This window comes from Bos indicus x Bos taurus, chromosome 14 (assembly GCF_003369695.1).
Source record: "Bos indicus x Bos taurus breed Angus x Brahman F1 hybrid chromosome 14, Bos_hybrid_MaternalHap_v2.0, whole genome shotgun sequence".
NCBI lineage: Eukaryota > Metazoa > Chordata > Mammalia > Artiodactyla > Bovidae > Bos > Bos indicus x Bos taurus.
The window spans coordinates 39,092,572-39,114,891 of record NC_040089.1 but is presented as its reverse complement, the minus strand read 5'-3'; the positions used below and the strand labels follow the sequence as shown (position 1 = coordinate 39,114,891).

The 22,320-nt window shown below is 35.4% G+C and overlaps 1 protein-coding gene across 2 annotated transcripts in view; it reads right to left on the bottom strand.

Annotated features, from left to right (window-relative positions):
• Window positions 1–22,320, bottom strand: part of HNF4G (hepatocyte nuclear factor 4 gamma) — a 135,399-nt gene that overhangs the window by 3,625 nt on the left and 109,454 nt on the right. For both annotated transcript variants that reach the window (XM_027561224.1, XM_027561222.1), the window contains 8 exons: window positions 21,942–22,113; window positions 18,014–18,108; window positions 13,432–13,538; window positions 11,713–11,868; window positions 8,230–8,317; window positions 5,466–5,618; window positions 4,724–4,960; window positions 3,640–3,762 (listed from right to left, as the gene is read on the bottom strand). In XM_027561224.1, coding sequence (XP_027417025.1) covers window positions 3,640–3,762; window positions 4,724–4,960; window positions 5,466–5,618; window positions 8,230–8,317; window positions 11,713–11,868; window positions 13,432–13,538; window positions 18,014–18,108; window positions 21,942–22,087 — 1,105 coding nt within the window. In that variant the 5' untranslated portion in view covers window positions 22,088–22,113. The remainder of the gene's footprint in view (window positions 1–3,639; window positions 3,763–4,723; window positions 4,961–5,465; window positions 5,619–8,229; window positions 8,318–11,712; window positions 11,869–13,431; window positions 13,539–18,013; window positions 18,109–21,941; window positions 22,114–22,320) is intronic.

The following is a 22,320-nucleotide window of genomic DNA, read 5'->3' as shown; positions in this document are numbered from 1 at the left end:
TACAATTTTTAAAACTTGAAATATTTTAGTATTCACATTTATTATTAACCCATGAATAACCCAGAATAAATAGAAAATGTTTGATGATCAGACTAAGATATTGCAGACTTTATTGATTTTTTTTCTGGAATAGTTTTCAAAAATACAAAAAAGAACAGCCCCTTTTTGCCTAGTTTTCTTTAATATATTATCACATGGGAATTAGCAATGACTCAAAAACAATATTTTTAGATACAATTCAAGTGACAAAAAATTTACCAAACTTGCCTCAAAAATTATTTCTGGATATTTAGGATGGATCTAATACTGCAGTAGCCTGCTGTAAAAGACCAAGAAAATATGCATAAACTTTAATTTTTACGTGTGCTTGAGTGTAATGCTTTGCTTTGTGTCAAATATAAACTGTTTCAAATGACCATAAGCAAAGCAAAGTTTTCCTTTACAAATGAATCTCTTAAATAGTGTGCTGGAAGAGGGAAAATAAAAATGAAAAGTGTGATGATGTGATTCTAAAAAGATTAGGGTCAGCAAGTATGCTTTTAAAATACTAGAAAACTAGCATTTAAAAAGTAAAGGATTTAACCACCAGCAAAATTGTTAAACTTTCTTGCAAGTTGTTAGCTACAGCGTTCAATGTTTTGTTAATGAGTTTTATTTTCCAAGTTTATAAATAACTGATTTCTAAGAGAAACAACTTCATAGACTCTTTGGTATGGTATTGGGTTTGCCTCTCTCTGTTCTTGACTGTTAATTAAATGAACATGGTAACATGTGCTTTGCAAGACGGTCCCAGTATGGAAGTTCCTCAACTAATAAAAACTAGAACTACCACAGTATCCAGCAATTCCACTTCTGAGCATATATTTGAAGAAAACAAAAACACTAATTTGGAAAGATACATGCACCTCAATGTTCATAGCAGCTTTATTTACAATAGCCAAGATATGGAAGCCACACAAGTGTCCATCAACAGAGGAATGGATAAAGAAGACATGATACATACACACACACATACACACACACATATGAATATTACTCAGCCATGAATGAAATTTTGCCATTTGAAATAACATGGCTGGATCTGCAGGATATTACCCTTAGTGAAATAAGTTAAACAGAGAGACAAATACTGTATATTTTCACTTATATGTTAAATTCAAATAATAAATAAATATAATAAAGCAGAAACAGAGAACAAACCAGTCACTACCAGTGAGAAGAGGGGGAGAGGGAGAGAAAGCCATGGAAAGGAGAATGAGAGGCACAAATGATATGGTAGAAAATAAACAAGATATAGGATGTAATTTACAATACAGGGAATATAAGAAATATTTTATAATAACTTTAAATGAAGTATAACCTCTAAATCTGGATCATTACATTGTATACCTGAAACAAGATACTACTGTAAGTCAACTGTACTTCAAGGAAAGATAGAATGGTCCCAAATTAATGTCTTTAAATTACATGGGGACCCACAGATTAAATGTACTATATTGTACATTTGTATTTTTTCTAACAATTTCATTTCTGCTCTGTCATACACTCAAAGAACTTTGTGTTACAGACATTATTTACATATATCTATTGCATCTGAAGGACAGCAGTGATAGCAGGCATTTTTGTGGTTTCTACTCTCCCTACCACTAGGGAGCAGTTAGATGGTACTCACTAAATTATGGTCACATTGCATTGAACTTTGGGATAAAACAACACTGCAGCTAGTTACTAAGGGCTATCGTAGATTCTTCAGGCAATACAGGTATGCATAATGATATCACAATAACTTAAGGAATCTGTGACACAGCTGGTTTAGTGTTTAGAGGCAGTAGATCAAAACTCAATTTAAATTAGTATAAATTCAGGAGCAATTCATTCTTGATATTTTTTCTAGTCAAGATTTTTTAAATCTCTGAGTTGACTTGTAAAAAGATAATGTGTTAAATCTGCAATAATATCAGATTATCTACTATCAATCCCTTCAGTTCAGTTCAATCGCTCAGTCATGTCCGACTCTGAGACCCCATGAATCGCAGCACACCAGGCCTCCCTGTCCATCACTAACTCCCGGAGTTCACCCAAACTCATGTCCATCGAGTCAGTGATGCCATCCAGCCATCTCATCCTCTGTCGTCCCCTTCTCCTCCTGCCCCCAATCCCTCCCAGCATCAGGGTCTTTTCCAATGAATCAACTCTTCGCATGAGGTGGCCAAAGTATTGGAGTTTCAGCCTCAGCATCAGTCATCTCTAGTGTATATATATATATATATATATATATATATATATAATCATTTTTGCTCCAAAGAACTAAAGAAAACCTAAACAACCCACACTTTGCCCAATTATGATACACATAAATTCCACTCATCACTGCTTAGTTAAATAGCACTAGTCTTTCAAAAACCTGGTTCACATTTCAGTTAGTATGTTAACTCAGATTAACAGTGAGTGTTGCATAAACTCACAAACTTGACTGTATTGCAAACTTTACAAACTTCACAGCTAACTTTTTCAGTCTACAAATAATTACCTAAATAATAGATGTGCATTTTGATCAGTAACCAATCACACCACATCCTTCAGTCTGTTCAAGACTGTGATTGGTCAACGAACATATTTCCTTCAGTTCATACACTGACAACAAAGTGTGTAGTTGTGTTGCCTCCTGTCTCCCTCCCAGTGATAAATTCACATGACATTTTGAAAACATGGACAACTGAAAGAGAATTGGCCGGAAGGGGAGAGTGGGCAGTAAAGAAACAAAAAATGATAATGCTGGAAGTGAAATTCAAATGGAACATAAATGTAGTTAATAGAAGAAAACACTGACCATGGAAATGTTCACATTGTCATTGTTTGAATCCCTAAAAATACAGCCAAGAGCTTAAGCTGAAGGAAAACTTGTCAACATTAATAAGGAGCCCAATTCTTTGAAAGGATGGAGAGGTTCCAGAGGAAGTGAAACTGACAAAAAACTTCCTATCAAATGGTTTCTGAGAGATATTTCATGACGTTGAAAATACAAAGGATAAAATACTGGAAAACAATCCAGACTTCCAAAAGAGTAAATTTCATCATAAATGCTCACTTCCTCTTGTAAGTCCTTGAAGAAGAACATGGCAAGCACTGCCCAAACTACTCTTCATATTTTTCTCAGTGTTTTTAATATTTTAAATTATGGTGTACTAAACATTAAAAATACTATTTTTAATTTCCCTATACATTTATAACTTATAGTTAAAAGAGCTCTTAATGTTTTGATAAACATGTTTAAGGGTCATCACTAATCTTAATTTTTCTCTTAATTATTAAGATTCCTTTGCGTGGTTCCAGTTTGTATGTAATTTTTATGGTCCTGCACTACCAGGCAAAGTGGAGCATCCTATATGTCCTTTTGCACTACCAAACCGATGAAGTAGAAAGATTTAGGCACTCATACCTCCATTTTAGGGAGAAAACTCATACATGAGAAGAACAAGTGACTTGATTCACAATCTCCCACAATCAAATCCTGGAGAAGAAATTATATCCAATTTTTACAATTTCTGGGCACTAATAGATTCTTTCCCCAAATTTCACATTTTCTCAACTAGTTAAGTTTAAGAAATACTGTGTTTCACAAGTGGTCCAGATACTTACATATCTGGTCTGTATGCACCAGTGTTGACATTGAACCCAGAAGTATAGTCTGTCCAGTTAATGGATCTTGAGACAAATGTGGGTGCATTGGATGATGGAGATGGTTAGGCTCAGTGGAAGCACCTACAGAAGATAAAAAGATGCTTGTGTAAGGGATATTTAATCAGGAACAGCAAGTTTACCTTAAAACAAGTGTTTTGATTGACAGCTTAAATATTGCTATTTTTGCAAAGTGCTTTTTGGGAATTCAGAAATAAATTAATAGAGTCACTGCTACATTAAAGACAATGTCAGCTTTCACTGTACACTGGCTAGATTAATGTTGTATCATATTATGTTGTATATTAATAATGGACCTTCCGTGCAGTTTCCTGGAATCATTATGTTTGCTGCCTGTTGTTAAGGCAATTCCAAGAATCACTTACCTCAAGTTTATAGTATTTGGGATCACCCTAATAGCATAAACAACTTTTATTTCAGAAAGATATCATTAGAAACACATTAACCACTAGAAAACTAAAACTAAAATAAAATAAAATAGATTTTACAAGGAAATTTAATCTAGATCAGAACACAAAATAAAGGATTCCTTAAGTTATTCCCGACATCTACTGCAGCAAAGAAATCTCATTTTCCCCTTCTCATTGTGTTGTGTCAGTTAATTTATTTCAGGAGCAGAATGTTTATTTTTAAGCTATTTACTCTATGTATTTTTGTTGTTGTTGTTTTATTTTGCCATCGGTGAGCTTTTAGAGGAGGAAAGACATAGAAAAAATATAATATACTCCAAGAAGTACCAACAATAAGAAATATATTTCCATTTACCATATTTGGGAGGATCTGAAAATTGAGGTAAGAGGGATGGGTGGAGTAAAGGCGGTGGAGGTTGAGTATGAAGAGGAGGGGAGGTTTGAATATGTTCAAGTATTTTTGTTCCCAGCCAATAGGTTTTATAGATTTTTCTAAATGCAAAATAAAAATTGAGTTCATTACATCATGGACAAAAAGTAAAAAGGTCAAACTTGCTCTAAAGCACTGTAATATGATGCTAAGAAATAAAATAGAAATTCTTAAATAAACTCACCACCTAGTAACATCTCCTGAAGTAAGTTGTCAATTTTAACCATTCCAAAAAGTTTAACAAATTGTATTTGCTCAATCATTTGCCACGTGATGCTCTGCAGCGTGGGCAGGAGCAGAAGCAGCTCCCCAAATCTGCCCCGGGAGTCATACTGCCGGTCGTTGATGTAGTCCTCCAAACTCAGCTGCACTTGGAACCGCATGTTCTTAATCTTCACTGGATCACTTAGCCCTTTTGCATCTAGTGCAGGAATAAAAAGAGCAACCTAAATATTCTGTCTTACCAGAGTGTGAGAGTAAATATTCTAATATTTTAAAAGTTGGTGACTTTTAAACCACTTGGTGGTTTAGTGGTAAAGAATCCACCTGCCAAGGCAGGAGATGTGGGTTCGATCCCTGATCTGGGAAGATCCTTGCATGCCACCAGACAACTAAGTGTGTGCACTACAGCTACTGAACCTGTGCTCAAGAGCCTGGGGCCACAACTACTGAGCCCACGTGCTGTAGCTACTAAAGCCTGTGTGTCCTAGAACCAGTGCTCCTCAATAAGAAAAGACACCACAGTGAGAAGCCTGTGCGCCGCAACTGGAGAGTAGCCCCGCTCACTGCAACTAGAGAAAAGTCTGCACAGCAAGGGAGATCCAGTGCAGCCAAAAATAAACAAACAGATAAAATTATTAACAAATAAAATAAAAGGCAGTTTAATTTTCACTGCAATCATTTTTACTGAAACTTTGGAAACAAACCTGGATCAAAAAAGACAATTGCCTTCAAACAGGCATATTCATTATCATCAATCTGAATTTCTTGAAATGGTCGGACCAGCTCATCTAGAACCCGGTTGGCCACACGGCTAATCTCGACTTCACAGCTGTTGCGGTGAATAACATAGTTGTTCCCTACATTAAAAAAATAATAATAGTTAAACCATCAACCCTCTCACACATGCAACATTGTCAGATTTTGTTTAAACTTTTATAAACAAATATTTTAAATCATTTTCCCTTGAAGAAACACGAATAGTACTTCCTCTCTCAGTAGTGTTGTTAATTATGTTAGGAAAAACTTAAGAACACTTACAGGATCAATAACATTGATAATATGATCACATGCATTTTAACAGCCTCGGTCACTGGTGATAATACTAAAGTACAGACTAATAACAAGCTAATTATTGACAAAGGAGAAACAAGATATAATGATTAGCTTTCCACTATGTCAGTTATCTGTTAGTACCTTACTCATTAATGAGCATGATACAAAACCTAAAGAATCTCTCTTGCTTCTAGTGAAGTAAACTAGCATTCCTTCAGTGGTATAGGTGTTTATACATATAACAACTACTGAGACACAATTTTAATAAGCTTAAGTAGACAAGGCTAATTTTTTTAAACTATCAGCTATACTCTTATGAGTTGCCTCATTAAACAGTAAATTCTCTCATCCTGGGCTTCTTTAAGAAGAGATGGGAAGATCATCTAATCACAAGGCTAACATCTGCAGCAGAATTCAAAAGAATTCAGAAATTGGATAGAAATCTGGACCACCTAATCTTTAAATATGTTCTACCTTAGAAAGTCTTGGGCTATAATATAACAATATTATAGCTTCTAAAATATTAGGAAATTGGAAGCTTATTTGAGTGCCTAAAATAACTGCTAAATTTTTATTTTCTGGTTTTATAAAAAGCAGAGTATTCTGAATTCTTTCACCAGGCAAAGACAATCTTCAGTATAACAACACATGCAAAAGTATTTTAAAAAGTGTAGCCCTGCTCCTCTTATGAAAAGTTGAATTATCTAATTATTTAGGATAAGACTATTTAGAACTATGTGGTAAGATTGTTTTGTTTTCTACGCTTATTATATTCACATTTATAAGGAGAACAGTATTGTAGGAGTGCTAAAATTGTAAGAGAAAATTTAGCAGAATTTAAAAGCAGTCATATTATGTGGTTTAGAATCTTGGCTCAATCCCTTACTTGCTTTGTGACCTCAGACAAACTTACTCTGCCTTCATTTCTTTACCGACAAAACAGGTTGAAAATAATAGTACATATCCCTCAGGGTTATTCTGAGCATTAAATGAGAGAGTGTATATATAGAGATATGTTAAAGCAATTAAAGGCATATATCTTAAACAGTAAGTTCTCAGTTACTATTGGCTATTGTGATATTATGTTCAATTTATTTCTATTTGGGACAAAATATCTGTCTAAAAAATGGAATAAGACAATTTAGTTATCATTTTACTCAGCCAGAGGGAGAAAGAGCTTCTAGAGAGATTAGAGAGATTAGAGAGATCTCAAAAGCATTAGAGAGATCTCAACTCTCTCAACAGGAAGCCTAATTTTATAAGGTAAGTAAAGGGGAAGAATTGTTGCTTTTAAACTGTGGTGTTGGAGAAGACTCTTAAGAGTCCCTTGGACTGCAAGGAGATCCAACTAGTCCATCCTAAAGGAGATCAGTCCTGATTGTTCATTGGAAGGACTGATGTTGAAGCTGAAACTCCAATACTTTGGCCACCTGATACAGAGAGCTGACTCATTTGAAAAGACCCTGATGCTGGGAAAGATTGAGAGCAGGAGGAGAAGGGGATGACAGAGGATGAGATGGTTGGATGCATCACCAACTCGATAGACATGGGTTTTGGTAGATTTCAGGAGGCCTGGCATGCTGCGGTTCTTGGGGTTGCAAAGAGCCGGACACGACTGAGAGATTGAACTGAACTGAACTGAAGAGGGGGTGGATCAGAGTACTTCCTTAATGAAGACACACGCTTTTCCTTTGTGCCTTATCCCACTTGCTGTCATAATTTTGCCTGATTCAGCACTGCTATTTAACTATGAGAATTTTTCAGACATTGTTATGAAATTTTTTTTTAACTTGGGATTTTATAGCATATCATAGGCAATGAGATCCTAGGAGATAAACTAATCTTTAGAAGATTAGAAAATGATATATAGTATAATTATTAGGTAGACACTTAAAATGTATGGAATTCCATAAGATGGTGACACAAATCACTAATTCTTTGTCCTGAAATAAACATATCTTGATATTTTGTTTATTGAGCAACATTTCTCTTTTATTTAATGCATACTGAACATCTCTTCTGAACTTCCTTGCAATAAAGGAAAGGAAAAACAGAGCCTCTGACCACCTAAATCCATTGTGAAGTGATAGCATCATTTGACAGTATCTATGAGTGCCTGGTACGTATAGAATAAACCCCCTGTAAGTATCAAGCAAGCATAATTTTTTAAAATTAAAATAAAATTAAAATTATTCTACCCATAGAAAGAGGCCCAAGTGATTTTGGACAAAGTTTATATAAAATTCAATGGAGTCTTATAAATAAGGCTGCTAGAGCAATTGGGCCATTGGACATGCATAGACAAAACAAATAAGCACAAATCTTATAGAAAAACATTATCTTCAAGAACTATGGTGAGGCAAAGAGTTCTTAAACTTGAAGAAAAAAAAAATTAAAATGAAAAAAAAAACTTACCCAAAAGCAAAATATCTTTATACATCATGGATCTCTTTGTAGCTCCAAGCAGTAAATGTTCCCCTGCGTGAGCTCTCAACAGTGCCACCTTAATGAAAAATACCAAGTTTAACAATTGATTATAAAACATAATGATGAAAGGATTTATAATAAAGTCTGATTAACTTAGTGTTCTTTAAGCCTGGAACATTTTTTTGTTGTTGTTTGTTTTAACAAACTACAATATTCATAGATTCTTATTATTAAGCCTTCTATTTTAAGCACATCAATAGAGTTTTACTTTCAAAATTTCTAAAACTAATCAGGCAATAGGATGGCAGCAAGAAAAGAAAAAAAAAAAGAATAATTTAGTGTTTGGGAGTGAATGATATTTGAGAATAGAGTCTAACAAACTATAGTTCAAATTCTGGTTTCTCCACTTACTACATGTTTAAGCTTGGGTCAGTTAACCAGTATGTTTGGGACTCATTTGTTTTCATTTATCAAATGGAGATAGTGATGAAAATCTCAAAGTGCAGTCATGAGGACTAAAGAAGAAAAATATATGTCAAACACAATCTGTTACACATAATTAAACTGAACAAACAAAAGCAAAGGGTTTCCCACGTGGCACTAGTGGTTAAAGAACCTATCTGCCAATGCAGAAGACATAGGAGAGGAGGGTTTGATCCCTGGTTCAGGAAGATCCCCTGGAGGAGGGCATGGCAACCCACTCCAGTATTCTTGCCTGGAGAATCCCATGGACAGAGGAGCCTGGTGGGTTACAGTCCATGGGGTTGCACAGAGTCAGACATGACTAAAGTGACTAAGCATGCACCCACAAACAAAAGTAAAGCAAAGAGGGGTGATACTGTGAAATGAGTATGCGGGATTGGGTTCTGACGCTTTCTAGACTGAACCTTTAACTCTGAACTAAACTCTCAGAGCAGTTGGATTCCCTGCTGAACATCACTATTAGAACAAATAGGAAGCATTTCAAGTTTAATTCATCAAAGTGAATGCTTCTCCAGCATCTTCATCTCCTTAGTTAAAGGTACAGTCATCCAAAATGCTTTTTCACATCAAAACCAAGGGTCCATTTGGATCCCTAATTGCACAGCACATCCTAGCAGGGCTTCTCCATTGCTACCACCAATGTCCAAACCTTGGTCATTCTTCACCTGGCCTACCAAAATACATTCCAAAGATCTACTAAGTATTCCTGCTTCCTTTCTGGTTCCTCCATCTTAAGTCCTTCTTGACAAACCTTCTAAAATGATATCTTGTACAATATTCATCAATTAATATCACTCCTCTGCTAAAATCTCTTTAACCATTTCTTACTGTCTTTAGAGTGAAATCCGAACACCTCAACCTTGGCCTCACCTGAGGTGATGGCTCAGTGCTTTGTCCCTCCCCCATTGCCACCACCCACTCTGGTTTCTTCTCACAACATCCTTTGCTCACTTTTCTCTAGACATTTTGCCTGCCCTGCCTCAGAGCCTTGGAATTCGCTCTTCCAGAAGCCAGAATGCCTTTTTCTCGGATCTTGACAGACTTAGTCCCTTGCTACTCAGGTCTCAAGAAAAATCTCTAATTCCCAATTTACTGGATCTGTTACCACTCCACCCATGACTTTTCCCCAACAACTCATCCTATTTCAATTTATAGAACTGATCCCCACCTAGAATTATCTTACTCAGAATGTGGACATTTTTATTGTCTGTCTCTCCCCAAAAGAATGCAAGTTTTATGAGAATACTGATGCAATCTGTATTTTTCCTGCCATATAGTCACAGTTCTTAACACTGAACAGTAGTCCTAATAACTATTTGTGTGATGAATATATTGAGTGGACTTAACTGATTTATGTCTCAGTTTTAGAAATTGTTAAGTGGATATTATAAAACATGCCACAGAGCTCCGGAGACTATTAAATAATGTAACATATAATGTAACTGAAAACTAATATCAAAATCCCTTATCCATAGTAGACTCTGCCAATCCACAGCTATTAATGGTATACTGTTAATATTAAACAGTTAGTAAATAAAAACTATTATTGACAAGTTACTGGATTTCAATCTCCCAATTTTTAAATCACTGTCTGCATATATGTCAGCAACTTTAAAGAGTGATAATAAAAATATAAAACTGATAAATAACATAATCCTACTTATATGGCTTGGGGTGAGACAAGTAAGTTTTAGCAATTTAGCATTATTCCCTGTGAAATAGCCTTCTGAGCCAAGCTATCTTTATGATATGTCCATAACCATGACTCATACCAGGAAGGGAGTTAGAGAACATTTAAAGAATGATTTCAGATTTCACAGTATTTTCTTTCTGTAACCAGGTGAAATGCTCTTTTAGAAATATAACTGCTAACTTCCTGTGATCACTTTTATTTTCTGGTGTGTAAATATTTTGCCCTTCTTTGATTTTTAGACAATCATACACATTTCCCTTTTATTGTTTCTTCATTTTTGTGTGTCAATCATAAAAAGCTCTGGTAAGAGGGTACAAAAATAGACCCTGGTTATATTACATACTATTACATACTGTGCTTTATCTGGAGGAATTGGAAATTTTCAAATTATTTACATCTATAGAATATTATATACTACTTAGAAGAGTTAAAAATGAATTTGAAACTGATAATCCAATCTTTATAGACATTAGAAAATTAAACTTCTTAATTATTAACTAAATATCTTAATATAAATATGACAAAGTATGAAATATATATTCAGAAAAGATCACTATATCTGAAATCTATTTTCTGTAGATTTCAGAGCACAATTCTACAGACATTTTTTTTTACTAAATATATAATTTTTATATAGTAATTACCAGAATAAAATTGACAACATGAAAGGCACAATTTTGTATGTTAATTGCATAAAAGTGCCTACAGAGACACCAACACAACCTGTGTGTTTTCTCTCTAAAAGAGGTCTGGTATATCTGAAGAATTTTCTATGTACTTTTAGTAAACACCAAGACATAATGGGTACCATCTGCCTCTGAGACAAAAGTATTCCAATACTATGTCTTACAATAGCAGTTACCTGCTATCTGTTTTTCTCCCATCCTTAAATATTTTATTCTATTAATATTATTTTTAAAAATTTTGGTCACACCCCATGGCATGTGGGTCCTTAACCAGGTATTGAACCCACAACCTGTGCAATGGAAGGCAGAGTCTTAACCACTGGACTATTGGGGAAGTCCTTATTATAAGCTTTTTAAACTTCTAGAGGGAAGAACATAGGCTTGATCAACTCTTATCCAGTCAATAAATTTCTAAGACCCTTAAAATAGAAGTTTAACAGTCTGCCTCTTAATAGAACAGGGTAAGTGAACAAGAAAACCAATTTTCTCTCATAAGACCATTTAACCTTTGTCACATATAGAAAATAAACTACAAATATAACTAAAAGAACACACAAACTTAGCAAAGTTCAAAAAACACTTTTTAAAGTTTTGTAATCTCTTATATACCTGATCGTCCAGTGGTAACTCACAAAAGGCAGGGATATATTTAGCCCATTCCACCAAGACTAGGAGCTGCTGTTTCATGGATTCACAGACATCACCAATGCTGGCAATTTTCTTAACATTTATGTCAGCGCTCGCACAAGGGCTTGAGACTGAGATCTATTATTAAAAACATTATATTAATCTGTCATTGAAAATAACACAAGTCCAATATATCTCTTTTTTCTGCCCCTGCAATAAGTAAACACCATGGAAGTGGACACTCTTATTATCACACTATCTTGAAATATACCAAACATTTTAAAATTGATAAATCAAATACCTATCAGTTCAAGTTAGACTGAGAACATTCACTGCCAGAGTCTGGGAGCAGTATCTTATTTTTACTGGCCAGATCTGTAAAACAAGTTACCACAACTTTGGGGGAGTTTTTAATAATTCAAAATTATAATACAAAGAGCTGTGGAGTATCCACATTGAACTAATGCTGTGTGATTTTGTTTTTAATTAAAGATGATAGTTCCGGCCAGAAAGTCCACCTTTAATTTGTTATAATTTATGAAGGAAAGTTTCCATTGGTAAAGTTTACCAACTGAGGAGAATAGATTTAGATGAGAAGCCAGACTATGTTGCTGCATTCAATGGAAGCCCATTCAAATAAAGTTAAGACACCACCAATCTTTGACTCAGCAACTTGAAAAGCTTAACATATAATGATTAATTTTTAAATGATATACAATTTTGAACTATCTAAGATACAAGTAGTGTCCAAATGCCTTTCTTCTGGAAAAAAATCACTTTTTAAAAGTTCTTCTAAGCGTCATTTTTGAACATGTCTGTGTGTGTGTGTACGTGTCTTTCTGCTGTTATGTGCATTTCCTCACAGTTCCTTTAGGGCCATTCTCAAAATGCTTTATAGGACCATCAAGTAATCTTCAAGTAATGAGGATGATAATGGTGAAGTTAACCTCATCATATTACCCTTGTGTTATCAAAAACGAAAGTAGTTGCACTGACTCATTATAAGACCCGATTAATAGTTAGCTATTTCATAATTTGCTTTACAAGAGAAAAATATCATTAACATTTCTAATAGGGACAGTGCTAAAATAAACTTTCTTCAAAAGGTTTATTTATTTGATTCTTAAGTGATTTACTTTTATTTATATAACTGGTCACTTACATATTTAACTCTAGAACTGGTGTTCTCGTTCAAGAAATTTCAAACAATAAACTTTTTCTTGTATTTTCTGAATTCTGGCTGTTTTCCTGAAGTACCTGTTTCTAAAGCAGGTGCTAAGGTGAGTTCTTGAATCTAGGCATCATTTTCAAGAAAGAAAACTTTAATGATAGTTTTCAACTAAACACCCTAAAAGCTGTGGTAATTGATTTCCAGATTCAACCAACATAACAAGATACTGCCCCAGGGCATTGTGCTAAGCATTAAGTATTTTAAATCAACCTTGTAAACAAACTTTTAACAATCTTAGATTGAAATGTATCTCATTTTTTTTTTCACTCAAAAAATGGGGAATTGCCCAGGAAAAGTAAAAACGAAGTCAATAGTCCACTAATATTTTCAAAGTGAAACTTGAAGTTGCATTAAGTGGAGTTTATTATAGTAATAAGCACATGTGAATGAACTTAAATCAGTTTTGCATTATTCTTAAGTAAGCATCTGATCCTATTAATAAATAGGGCAGGATGCTGGAGCAGCAGTACCTGGCGAGACCGAACTTCCGCTTGTGCCAAGGTGTTGATGGAGGGGATGTTGCTGCCGTCAAATGTGCTTCTTCTGGTGCTTATTCTATCACGTTCATTTTGTACAGCTAGGGGAGAAAATCACAGTATTTACTGGTTGGTTTTCTTCAACATAAGTCAGAATATATACTCTTTGAAGTAAAAAAAAAAAAAGAAGTATAAAAGGAGAGAAGGAATATTTCTGAAAGACCTGGTGCGGGGTGCAGAGATAAGTCTGACTAAAGATATTTTTTTATTCGGTACCATTTTAAAAGTAGGAAGAGCCAAGCTTGTCACTAGAGCACATAAAATACTGCCTTTGGGGACCTCATGATGGTACACATGTTGCAAAGCGGTAGGTCAGCCGGTTCAGCCATGTTGTATTTTCAAAGGTTGGTTTTCCATTGTCTCAAGGTTAATAAAGCCATAAGATATCTAAGGGAAGAGTATCACCTATGACATTGACCAGGTTAAAGATAAGAGTGTATTCACTGTCAGAAAATATGAGTCATATGCTCTGAAACTCCCATTTTTCTTTTTCTTCTAAAACAGCTGCAAAAACGGAAAGTACATTTATTTTGGTTAAGGTGATCACAATCCTATGATCTCTTATGAAGCAATATCTTTGGGACAGTTTAGAGACATTAACAAGGCAGGGGTTGCAGCAGGTAGGGGTCTTTCTTCAGAAAACAGATTTGAATATCAGCATTTTGGAACAATGAAGAAATATTAAGTATCATATGAAAGTCTTCTAAGAAAGAGCTAGATCTCTTTGTTTCAGAAGCAAACAAACAAAAAGAATAATGCTTATACCCAAATTTTAAATATAAGGAAGCAAAAGTGGGGTGGTACAGATTTGTATGTTTGTTATGTAGAGAATAATATAAATCAGAAGTCAAAGTTCGATTTCAAAACATAAAAGGTAAAATTGTCTTCTCTTAACCAAAAAGAATGGAAACAAAGTCTGTACCCTCTGAATTATGTACCCTAATGCTTTACCCAATTTTGCTGGAAAGATAAGACATTAAACTATCAGAGTTTATTTCTATAATTATTCTTTTTAAAAGAAATTCACCAATGTGTAACTAAACAAACTATTACCTATCAATTCCATTAATTTGAAAGGAAAAAACTAAACTTTTTGCCTTTAAGAGCATGCTGCAGTCCATGAGGTCACAAAGAGTCAGACATGACTGAGCGACTGAACTGAATCTTTAGTTGGAGTGAATCATTAATATTTTATTTTAAAATCATATTTACTGGTAGCTTACTTCCTCTTTCTTAAATACTGTCATTGACTTTCAGCCTAAACTGACTCATTTGGAAATGTGTATGTGGAGATAAAACATTAAAATGTAAGCTATGTTTTATGGATTTCATTATATGATCAATCTTTAGAAAATGCTAAAAGATATTGTGACATTTGTAATCTTCTTGCTGATACTATTTTTGACATAAAACCATATTTATGTATGTTTCCATTTAACTTACCTTTAAATTATGCTATTACTGTAAATAAGAAGTATATCTACTTTGAAAGCAAACAATTACTTCCTAATCTATTTAGGAAAAATTAAGAATGCTCAAACTACCGCACAGTTGCACTAATCTCACATGCTAGTAAAGTAATGCTCAAAATTCTCCAAGCCAGGTTTCAGCAGTATGTGAACCATGAACTTCCAGATGTTCAAGCTGGTTGTAGAAAAGGCAGAGGAACCAGAGATCAAATTGCCAACATCTGCTGGATCATCAAAAAAGCAAGAGAATTCCAGAAAAACATCTATTTCTGCTTTATTGACTATGCCAAAGCCTTTGACTGTGTGGATCACAATAAACTGTGGAAAATTGTGAAAGAGATGGGAATACCAGACCACCTGACCTGCCTCTTGAGAAACCTATATGCAGGTCAGAAAGCAACAGTTAGAACTGGACATGGAACAACAGACTGGTTCCAAATAGGAAAAGGAGTACGTCAAGGCTGTATATTGTCACCCTGCTTATTTAACTTATATGCAGAGTACATCATGAGAAATGCTGGACTGGAAGAAACACAAGCTGGAATCAAGATTGCTGGAAGAAATATCAATAACCTCAGATATGCAGATGACACCACCCTTATGGCAGAAAGTGAAGAGGAACTCAAAAGCCTCTTGATGAAAGTGAAAGAGGAGAGTGAAAAAGTTGGCTTAAAGCTCAACATTTAGAAAACGAAGATCATGGATGGCATCTGGTCCCATCACTTCATGGGAAATAGATGGGAAAAGAGTGGAAACAGTGTCAGGCTTTATTTTTTGGGGCTCCAAAATCACTGCAGATGGTGACTGCAGCCATGAAACTAAAAGACGCTTACTCCTTGGAAGGAAAGTTATGACCAACCTAGATAGCATATTGAAAAGCAGAGACATTACTTTGCCAGCAAAAGTCCGTCTAGTCAAGGCTATGGTTTTTCCAGTGGTCATGTACGAATGTGAGAGTTGGACTGTGAAGAAAGCTGAGTGCCGAAGAATTGATGCTTTTGAACTGTGGTGTTGGAGAAGACTCTTGAGAGTCCCTTGGATTGCAAGGAGATCCAACCAGTCCATTCTGAAGAAGATCAACCCTGGGATTTCTTTGGAAGGAATGATGCTAAAGCTGAAACTCTAGTACTTTGGCCACCTCATGCAGAGAGTTGACACATTGGAAAAGACCCTGATGCTGGGAGGGATTGGGGGCAGGAGGAAAAGGGGATGACAGAGGATGAGATGGCTGGATGGCATCACTGACTCAATGGACATGAGTCTGAGTGAACTCCAGGAGTTGGTGATGGACAGGGAGGCCTGGCCTGCTGCGATTCATGGGGTCGCAAAGAGTTGGACACAACTGAGTGACTGAACTGAACTGAATGCATTATTCAATGAGCAGCATAAGATATGCTTTAACTATTTAAAAAATAATTTTATTTAACAAATTGTAAAATTATTAATGGAAATGTAGAAGTGTTATTTGCTTTTCATATGGTAGGAACGAAGCAGAGATTCAAGTAAAAATGAATGAAGATAATTGATAATGTATATAATGAATGCCATAAACAACCAAATATGTCACTAGAAATAAGTCATGTTGAAATGAAAGTGTTATAACTTTAATTTTGTGAACTTTATTTTGCCTTCTTTTTTGAGACTAGCAACTAGTAAAACTAATGGAATTTTTTTTTATGTATTTGTACTATACAGATATGATTTGATTTAATTTTCTAATAGTATGTGAAATAGTTTTGAAAAATATCTCCTTGTATACGATAGTGAAAGGCACAAGCATATCGCAAAATGACAAGCACAAAATCTTATAGCAGCTTGTTGTTTAGTGACTAAGTTGTGTCGGACACTTTTGTGACCCCATGGACTGTGGCCCACCAGTCTCCTCTGCCCATGGGATTCTCCAGGCAAGAACACTGGAGTGGGTTGTCGTTTCCTTCTCCAGGGCATCTTCCCAACCAGGGATCAAACCCTACCCTGTCTCCTGCATTGCAGGCAGATTCTTTACTGCTGAGCCACAGGGGAAACCCCCTTATAGGAGCTGCTGCTGCTGCTGCTGCTGATGCTAAGTCGCTTCAGTCGTGTCCGATTCTGTGTGACCCCATAGACGGCAGCCCACCAGGTTCCTCCATACCTGGGATTCTTCAGGCAAGAACACTGCAGTGGGTTGCCATTTCCTTCTCCAATGCATGAAAGTGAAAAGCGAAAGTGAAGTCGCTCAGTCATGTCTGACTCTTGGCGACCCCATGGACTGCAGCCTACCCGGCTCCTCCGTCCATGGAATTTTCCAGTCAAGAGTACTGGAGTGGGGTGCCATTGCCTTCTCCGCTTATAGGATCTATTCCCTGCCAAATATTTAGATGTGCTAAACACATCTATTGCTAAATTAGCTGTAGTTAGAACATAGGATAGTATAATTAGATTATTTAATATGTTCAAAATGAAATTACTTCACATTGAAATACAGCATCTAGTCTATTGTCTCTGTTCTTAAAGAGAATATAAGCTCCCTGAAAGGGGGGATCATTTTGTCTATTATGTTCACTACATAATAGTGAACACTATTATGTACACTAAACCTTGGCACCAACAACAGTGTTTGGAGAGCAGCAGTGCACGATAAATTTGTTAGATAAATAAATTAATATGTGAAAAGTCAGTCAGTGTTCAGTGGATGTTTATGAAATAGATATTAAATTGTTATTGCAATTAAAAATGCACTTAAAATACATTAAAATGCATCCTATTAGTATATTTTGCCATTTATCTTTTGAAAAAGACACTGGAATGTTTGTTAGACAATAATTTTGTTGCCAGGGGTAATGCAGTAGTGGACAGAATGTGTCAAGTCCGTCACCAGGTAAAAAGACTGGTTCCATCACTTACCAGTAAGTATCAGTGTCCTTGAGTAAATTCTTAAACTCAAGGAATTGCAGATCCTTCATTGAGGAAAATCAGAACTCATGTAAAGATTATTGTGATTAAATGAGAACATGTGTGTATAGCATTTTTCATCAATAATTAATTATCATTATATTATATATTATTACCTTCTTTTTTCATTCCTGCTCTAAAGCATTTTCTTAATCGACAGTATCTACATTGATTCCTTTTGTCTTTGTCAACAACACATTGCCGACTGAACCTACAATGCCAAAAAAAAAAGATATATTTGCAGACAGTTATCATTTATCAAAAAAGCAAACAGACAGACTTTTAAAAGTATAGTTAAATTTAGATCAACAGAAAAAATGTATAAGGATAATTACGAATTTTCGAATCTCATGATCAGCATGAAAATACAAGCCTAACTTCTCATGCAATATTTCTAATAAAACAAAACTGAATGGTATCTCACTTTTGGCCAGTATCCATGGTCATTTCTAACTTGTGCCATGAAAGCCAAAGTCAGATGACAAACTTTAGTATACAAATTCTAACACTTACTACTAATGGTTTCAGTGTGATGGGGAACTTCACTCCTCTGCCCTTCCATGATTTTTCTATGCAAATATTCTTCTAGTAGTTTTACCTCATATCTAATTGGAGTTTACTCTAAATTCGAAATTATATATCAAAAGGCAGTTGAGTAAAGCATTAAGAATACAGTCGCTGTACAATTAGGTACCACTTCACACCCACTACCATGGCTAAGATCAGGAAAAAAACAGATAATAACAAATGTTGATTAGGACATTGAAAAATTGGATGGCTCACACATTGTTGGCTATAATATAAAATGATGTGGCTGCTTAGGAAGAAAGTTTGGCAGTTTTCAAAAGGTACACAAGAGTTATCCTATGACTCAGCAATTCTTCTCCTAGGTATACCCAAGAGAAAGGAAAACATATGTTCACACAGACTGTTGTACATAAATGTGCATAGCAGCATTATTCACAATAGCCAAAAAATGGGGACAACCCAAATGCCACCAGATGATAAACATACAATGTAAACAAAACGTTGTGTACTCACAGAATGGAATATTATACACTTGGCAATAAATAAGAATGAACTGATCATATATGCTATAACATGGATGAACCTTGAAGATACTATCCTAAGTGAAAGCAGTCAGACACAAAATGTCACATATTGGATAATTTCACTTATATCAAATGTGCAAAAGATGCAAATCTATGGAAATAGAAAGTAGACTAGTAGTTACCCCACACTGGTGCGGAGGGAGCTGGGGGAAATGGGGAGTAACTACTAAACGGTACTAGAGGTTTCTTTATAGGATGGTGACATATTCTAAATTAATTATAGTGATGATTGCACAACTCTGTGAAAATACTAATAAACTAAATTGTGCACTTAAAAAAAAAAAGGACAGTCTCTGGAGTTGGACCTGAACTTGATTCCCAGTTCCACCATACATTGTCCATAGAACTTGGGAAGGTCATTTGACATCCCAAGTCAACCCACAATTATAAAACAGGGAGGACTTGCCAGCACAGGTTGTTATCTGAACGTACTTAAAAGACTTTGAGATTAGCAAAGCCTAAACTTTAAAAAACATTTTTGCCCCTAAACTTACATCAATATAAACTTTTCCCAATGGAAAAATTCACAGCATTTGCTTAATATCGGTATACGTAAAGAAGGCTAAGTTGGCAGCAGTATTCATGATGGTGTGTTGGGAGGAGTAAGGTTGTATGTGTTGTTGGCGTATTTTTTAAATTTCCAAAAGTTGTATGGAAACATTCCTTTCTCACTTTTCCCACACAGGAAGGGTAAAAATCTGGAAACCTATTTGTGTTCAAGAGTCATTCTCTGACTCTTAGAATTTGTTGTTGGAGTGCTCAACTCCATATTCTGTAATAATCTATCTGGGAAAAGAATCTGAAAAAGAATAGATATATGTATATGGATCACTTTGTTGTACACTTGAAACTAACACAATATTGCAAATCAACTACACTCCAAAATAAAAGAAAAAATTAAATGGAAAAAAAGTCACTGTTTTTAGTTGCTTGGATAGCCTGTATACATATATATATATATATATATATATATATATATACACACACACACAACATATATATACATATACATATGTATACATACACATATACACACATATACGTTTTATCTTTGACAGCATATATGACTTAAAAATTGTAAAAATATTGTTTACATGTTATTTTGTATTTATTTCACTATTAATCTTTTAGAAGCATTCAATATTTGAGGGAATCATACAGAAAATGCTTTTGATGGAGTAAATCCACTTGATTTCCTTATACCTCTCAAGTTTGGCTGTATATAAAAGCAAGAAATACTTTTCTTTTGCTTACCAAGAAGGTTTTAAAAATAGTTAATTTACATTGTTAAACCTACTTTAAACTCTCTTATAAAAATTACTAGAGAACACTAGTTAGATATTTGTGAGTTATATATTAACTTTTCCACATCCCTAGAAGTCAAATGTCATCATAATGTGAGAGAGTTAACTTCTTCCTAAATATTCAACTTGTGCCAAAAACACTTTAACAATCCTACACATGACTTTCAAAGACAGAGCAAACAGATTTCTCCTGTTAAAATCAGTCACCTTTGAATAGCCCATACTTAATAGACCGTATCTGCATTCAAGAACTGTTATTCTGAACATTAAAGGCGAAATAGCTAAACCGAAATTGTGATGTGATGTTTACCTAGATATTATTTTTTTGAAAAAACCTACTAGAAATGTGACACATATAATTAAATAAATTTTAGACAAAACATTAAAATTAATGGCAAAATTGTCATGAGAAATATATTTAACATTTTAGAGCTGAAAATTTCATTTTATTTATGAACATCAAGAAGCTGCCAAAATCATCTGCACTTTTACAATTTTGTTTTAAAGATCAGGATGTGATGATGCTAAAATGATAAGCAATGTGCAGAAAAACACACAACCTGTGAAAGCATTTAAATATGGATTTACCTATGTCTACTGGTATACAATAAAAAACACAAGGAAAAGACAACACCAAATTTCAGATAGTAGTTACCTCTAGGAAAGGGGGGAGGAAGAAAAAGGGAGAGGGGAGGTGTCCACAGGAGGCTTCAACTGTATTGGTTTGAACTGGGTGAAAAGTATGTGGATGTTTTAATATATATTTTATAAGTCTAAAATGTTTCATAAAAAAACCACCCGTGTGAATGCATCGTATACACATCCACACGCACTCACTTTTTTCCATTGTTTTTTTTCCCCTTGTGCTATACACTAGTTATTACTAATAACTAATAGGCGTCATTGCTGCTGCTGCTGCTGTTGCTAAGTCGCTTCAGTCGTGTCCGACTCTATGCGACCCCACAGACGGCAGCCCACCAGGCTCCGCCGTCCCTGGGATTCTCCAGGCAAGAACACTGGAGTGGGTTGCCATTTCCTTCTCCAATGCATGAAAGTGAAAAGTGAAAGTGAAGTCGCTCAGTCATGTCCGACTCTTAGCGACCCCATGGACTGCAGCCTACCAGGCTCCTCTGTCCATGGGATTTTCCAGGCAAGAGTGCTGGAGTGGGGTGCCATTGCCTTCTCCAATATACAGTAGTATACGTTTGTCAATCCCGATTTCCCAACATATCCCTCCTCCCTGTCCAGGTGTCCGTATGTTTGCTCTGTACGTCTGAGTCTCTACTTCTGCTTTGTAAATAAGTTCACGTGTACTGTTTTCTTCTAGATTTCATGTATGTGTGTTAATATGCAATATTTGTTTTTTATGATCTACTTCACCCTCTATGACAATCTCTAGGTCCATCCACATCTCTGCAAATGTGACACAAATGCACAATTCTGTTCTTTTATAATGGCTGAGCAATATTCCATTGTTTATATGTACCACACATACTCACTTTTAATGGAGCTTATAAATTTTGTTCTTAGAGTTATAGAACTTCGAAAGCTCTTTATTCCCTTACTTTTTGCATGGCATTTTGAAACATCGCTAAAGATCACCTTTCTGGAAGGAGCATTTCAAGTACCTGCAGGAATAAACGTGACTCTTGCGGATGCTGCGTCTGAAGAAACCCTTGCACCCATCACAGCTGGAGGCACCATAGTGCTTTCCTGTTGCTCTGTCCCCACATATGGCACACAGACAGTTGACACCGTTGTCTGCGGTATTCATACTTGTTGTCTCTGGGACAGAACTATCTGTTAAAGAAAGAGGAGAATGCAAGTTAGCACTGAGTATTTCATATAGGAATGGTCCTGCTAAATATTCAGGGCTTCCCTGATGGCTGAGTGGTAAAGAATCAGCCTGCGATGCAGGAGACACAGGAGACTCGGGTTCAATCCCTGCGTGGGGAAGATCCCCTGGAGGAGGGCATGACAACGCACTCCAGTATTCTTGCTGGGAGA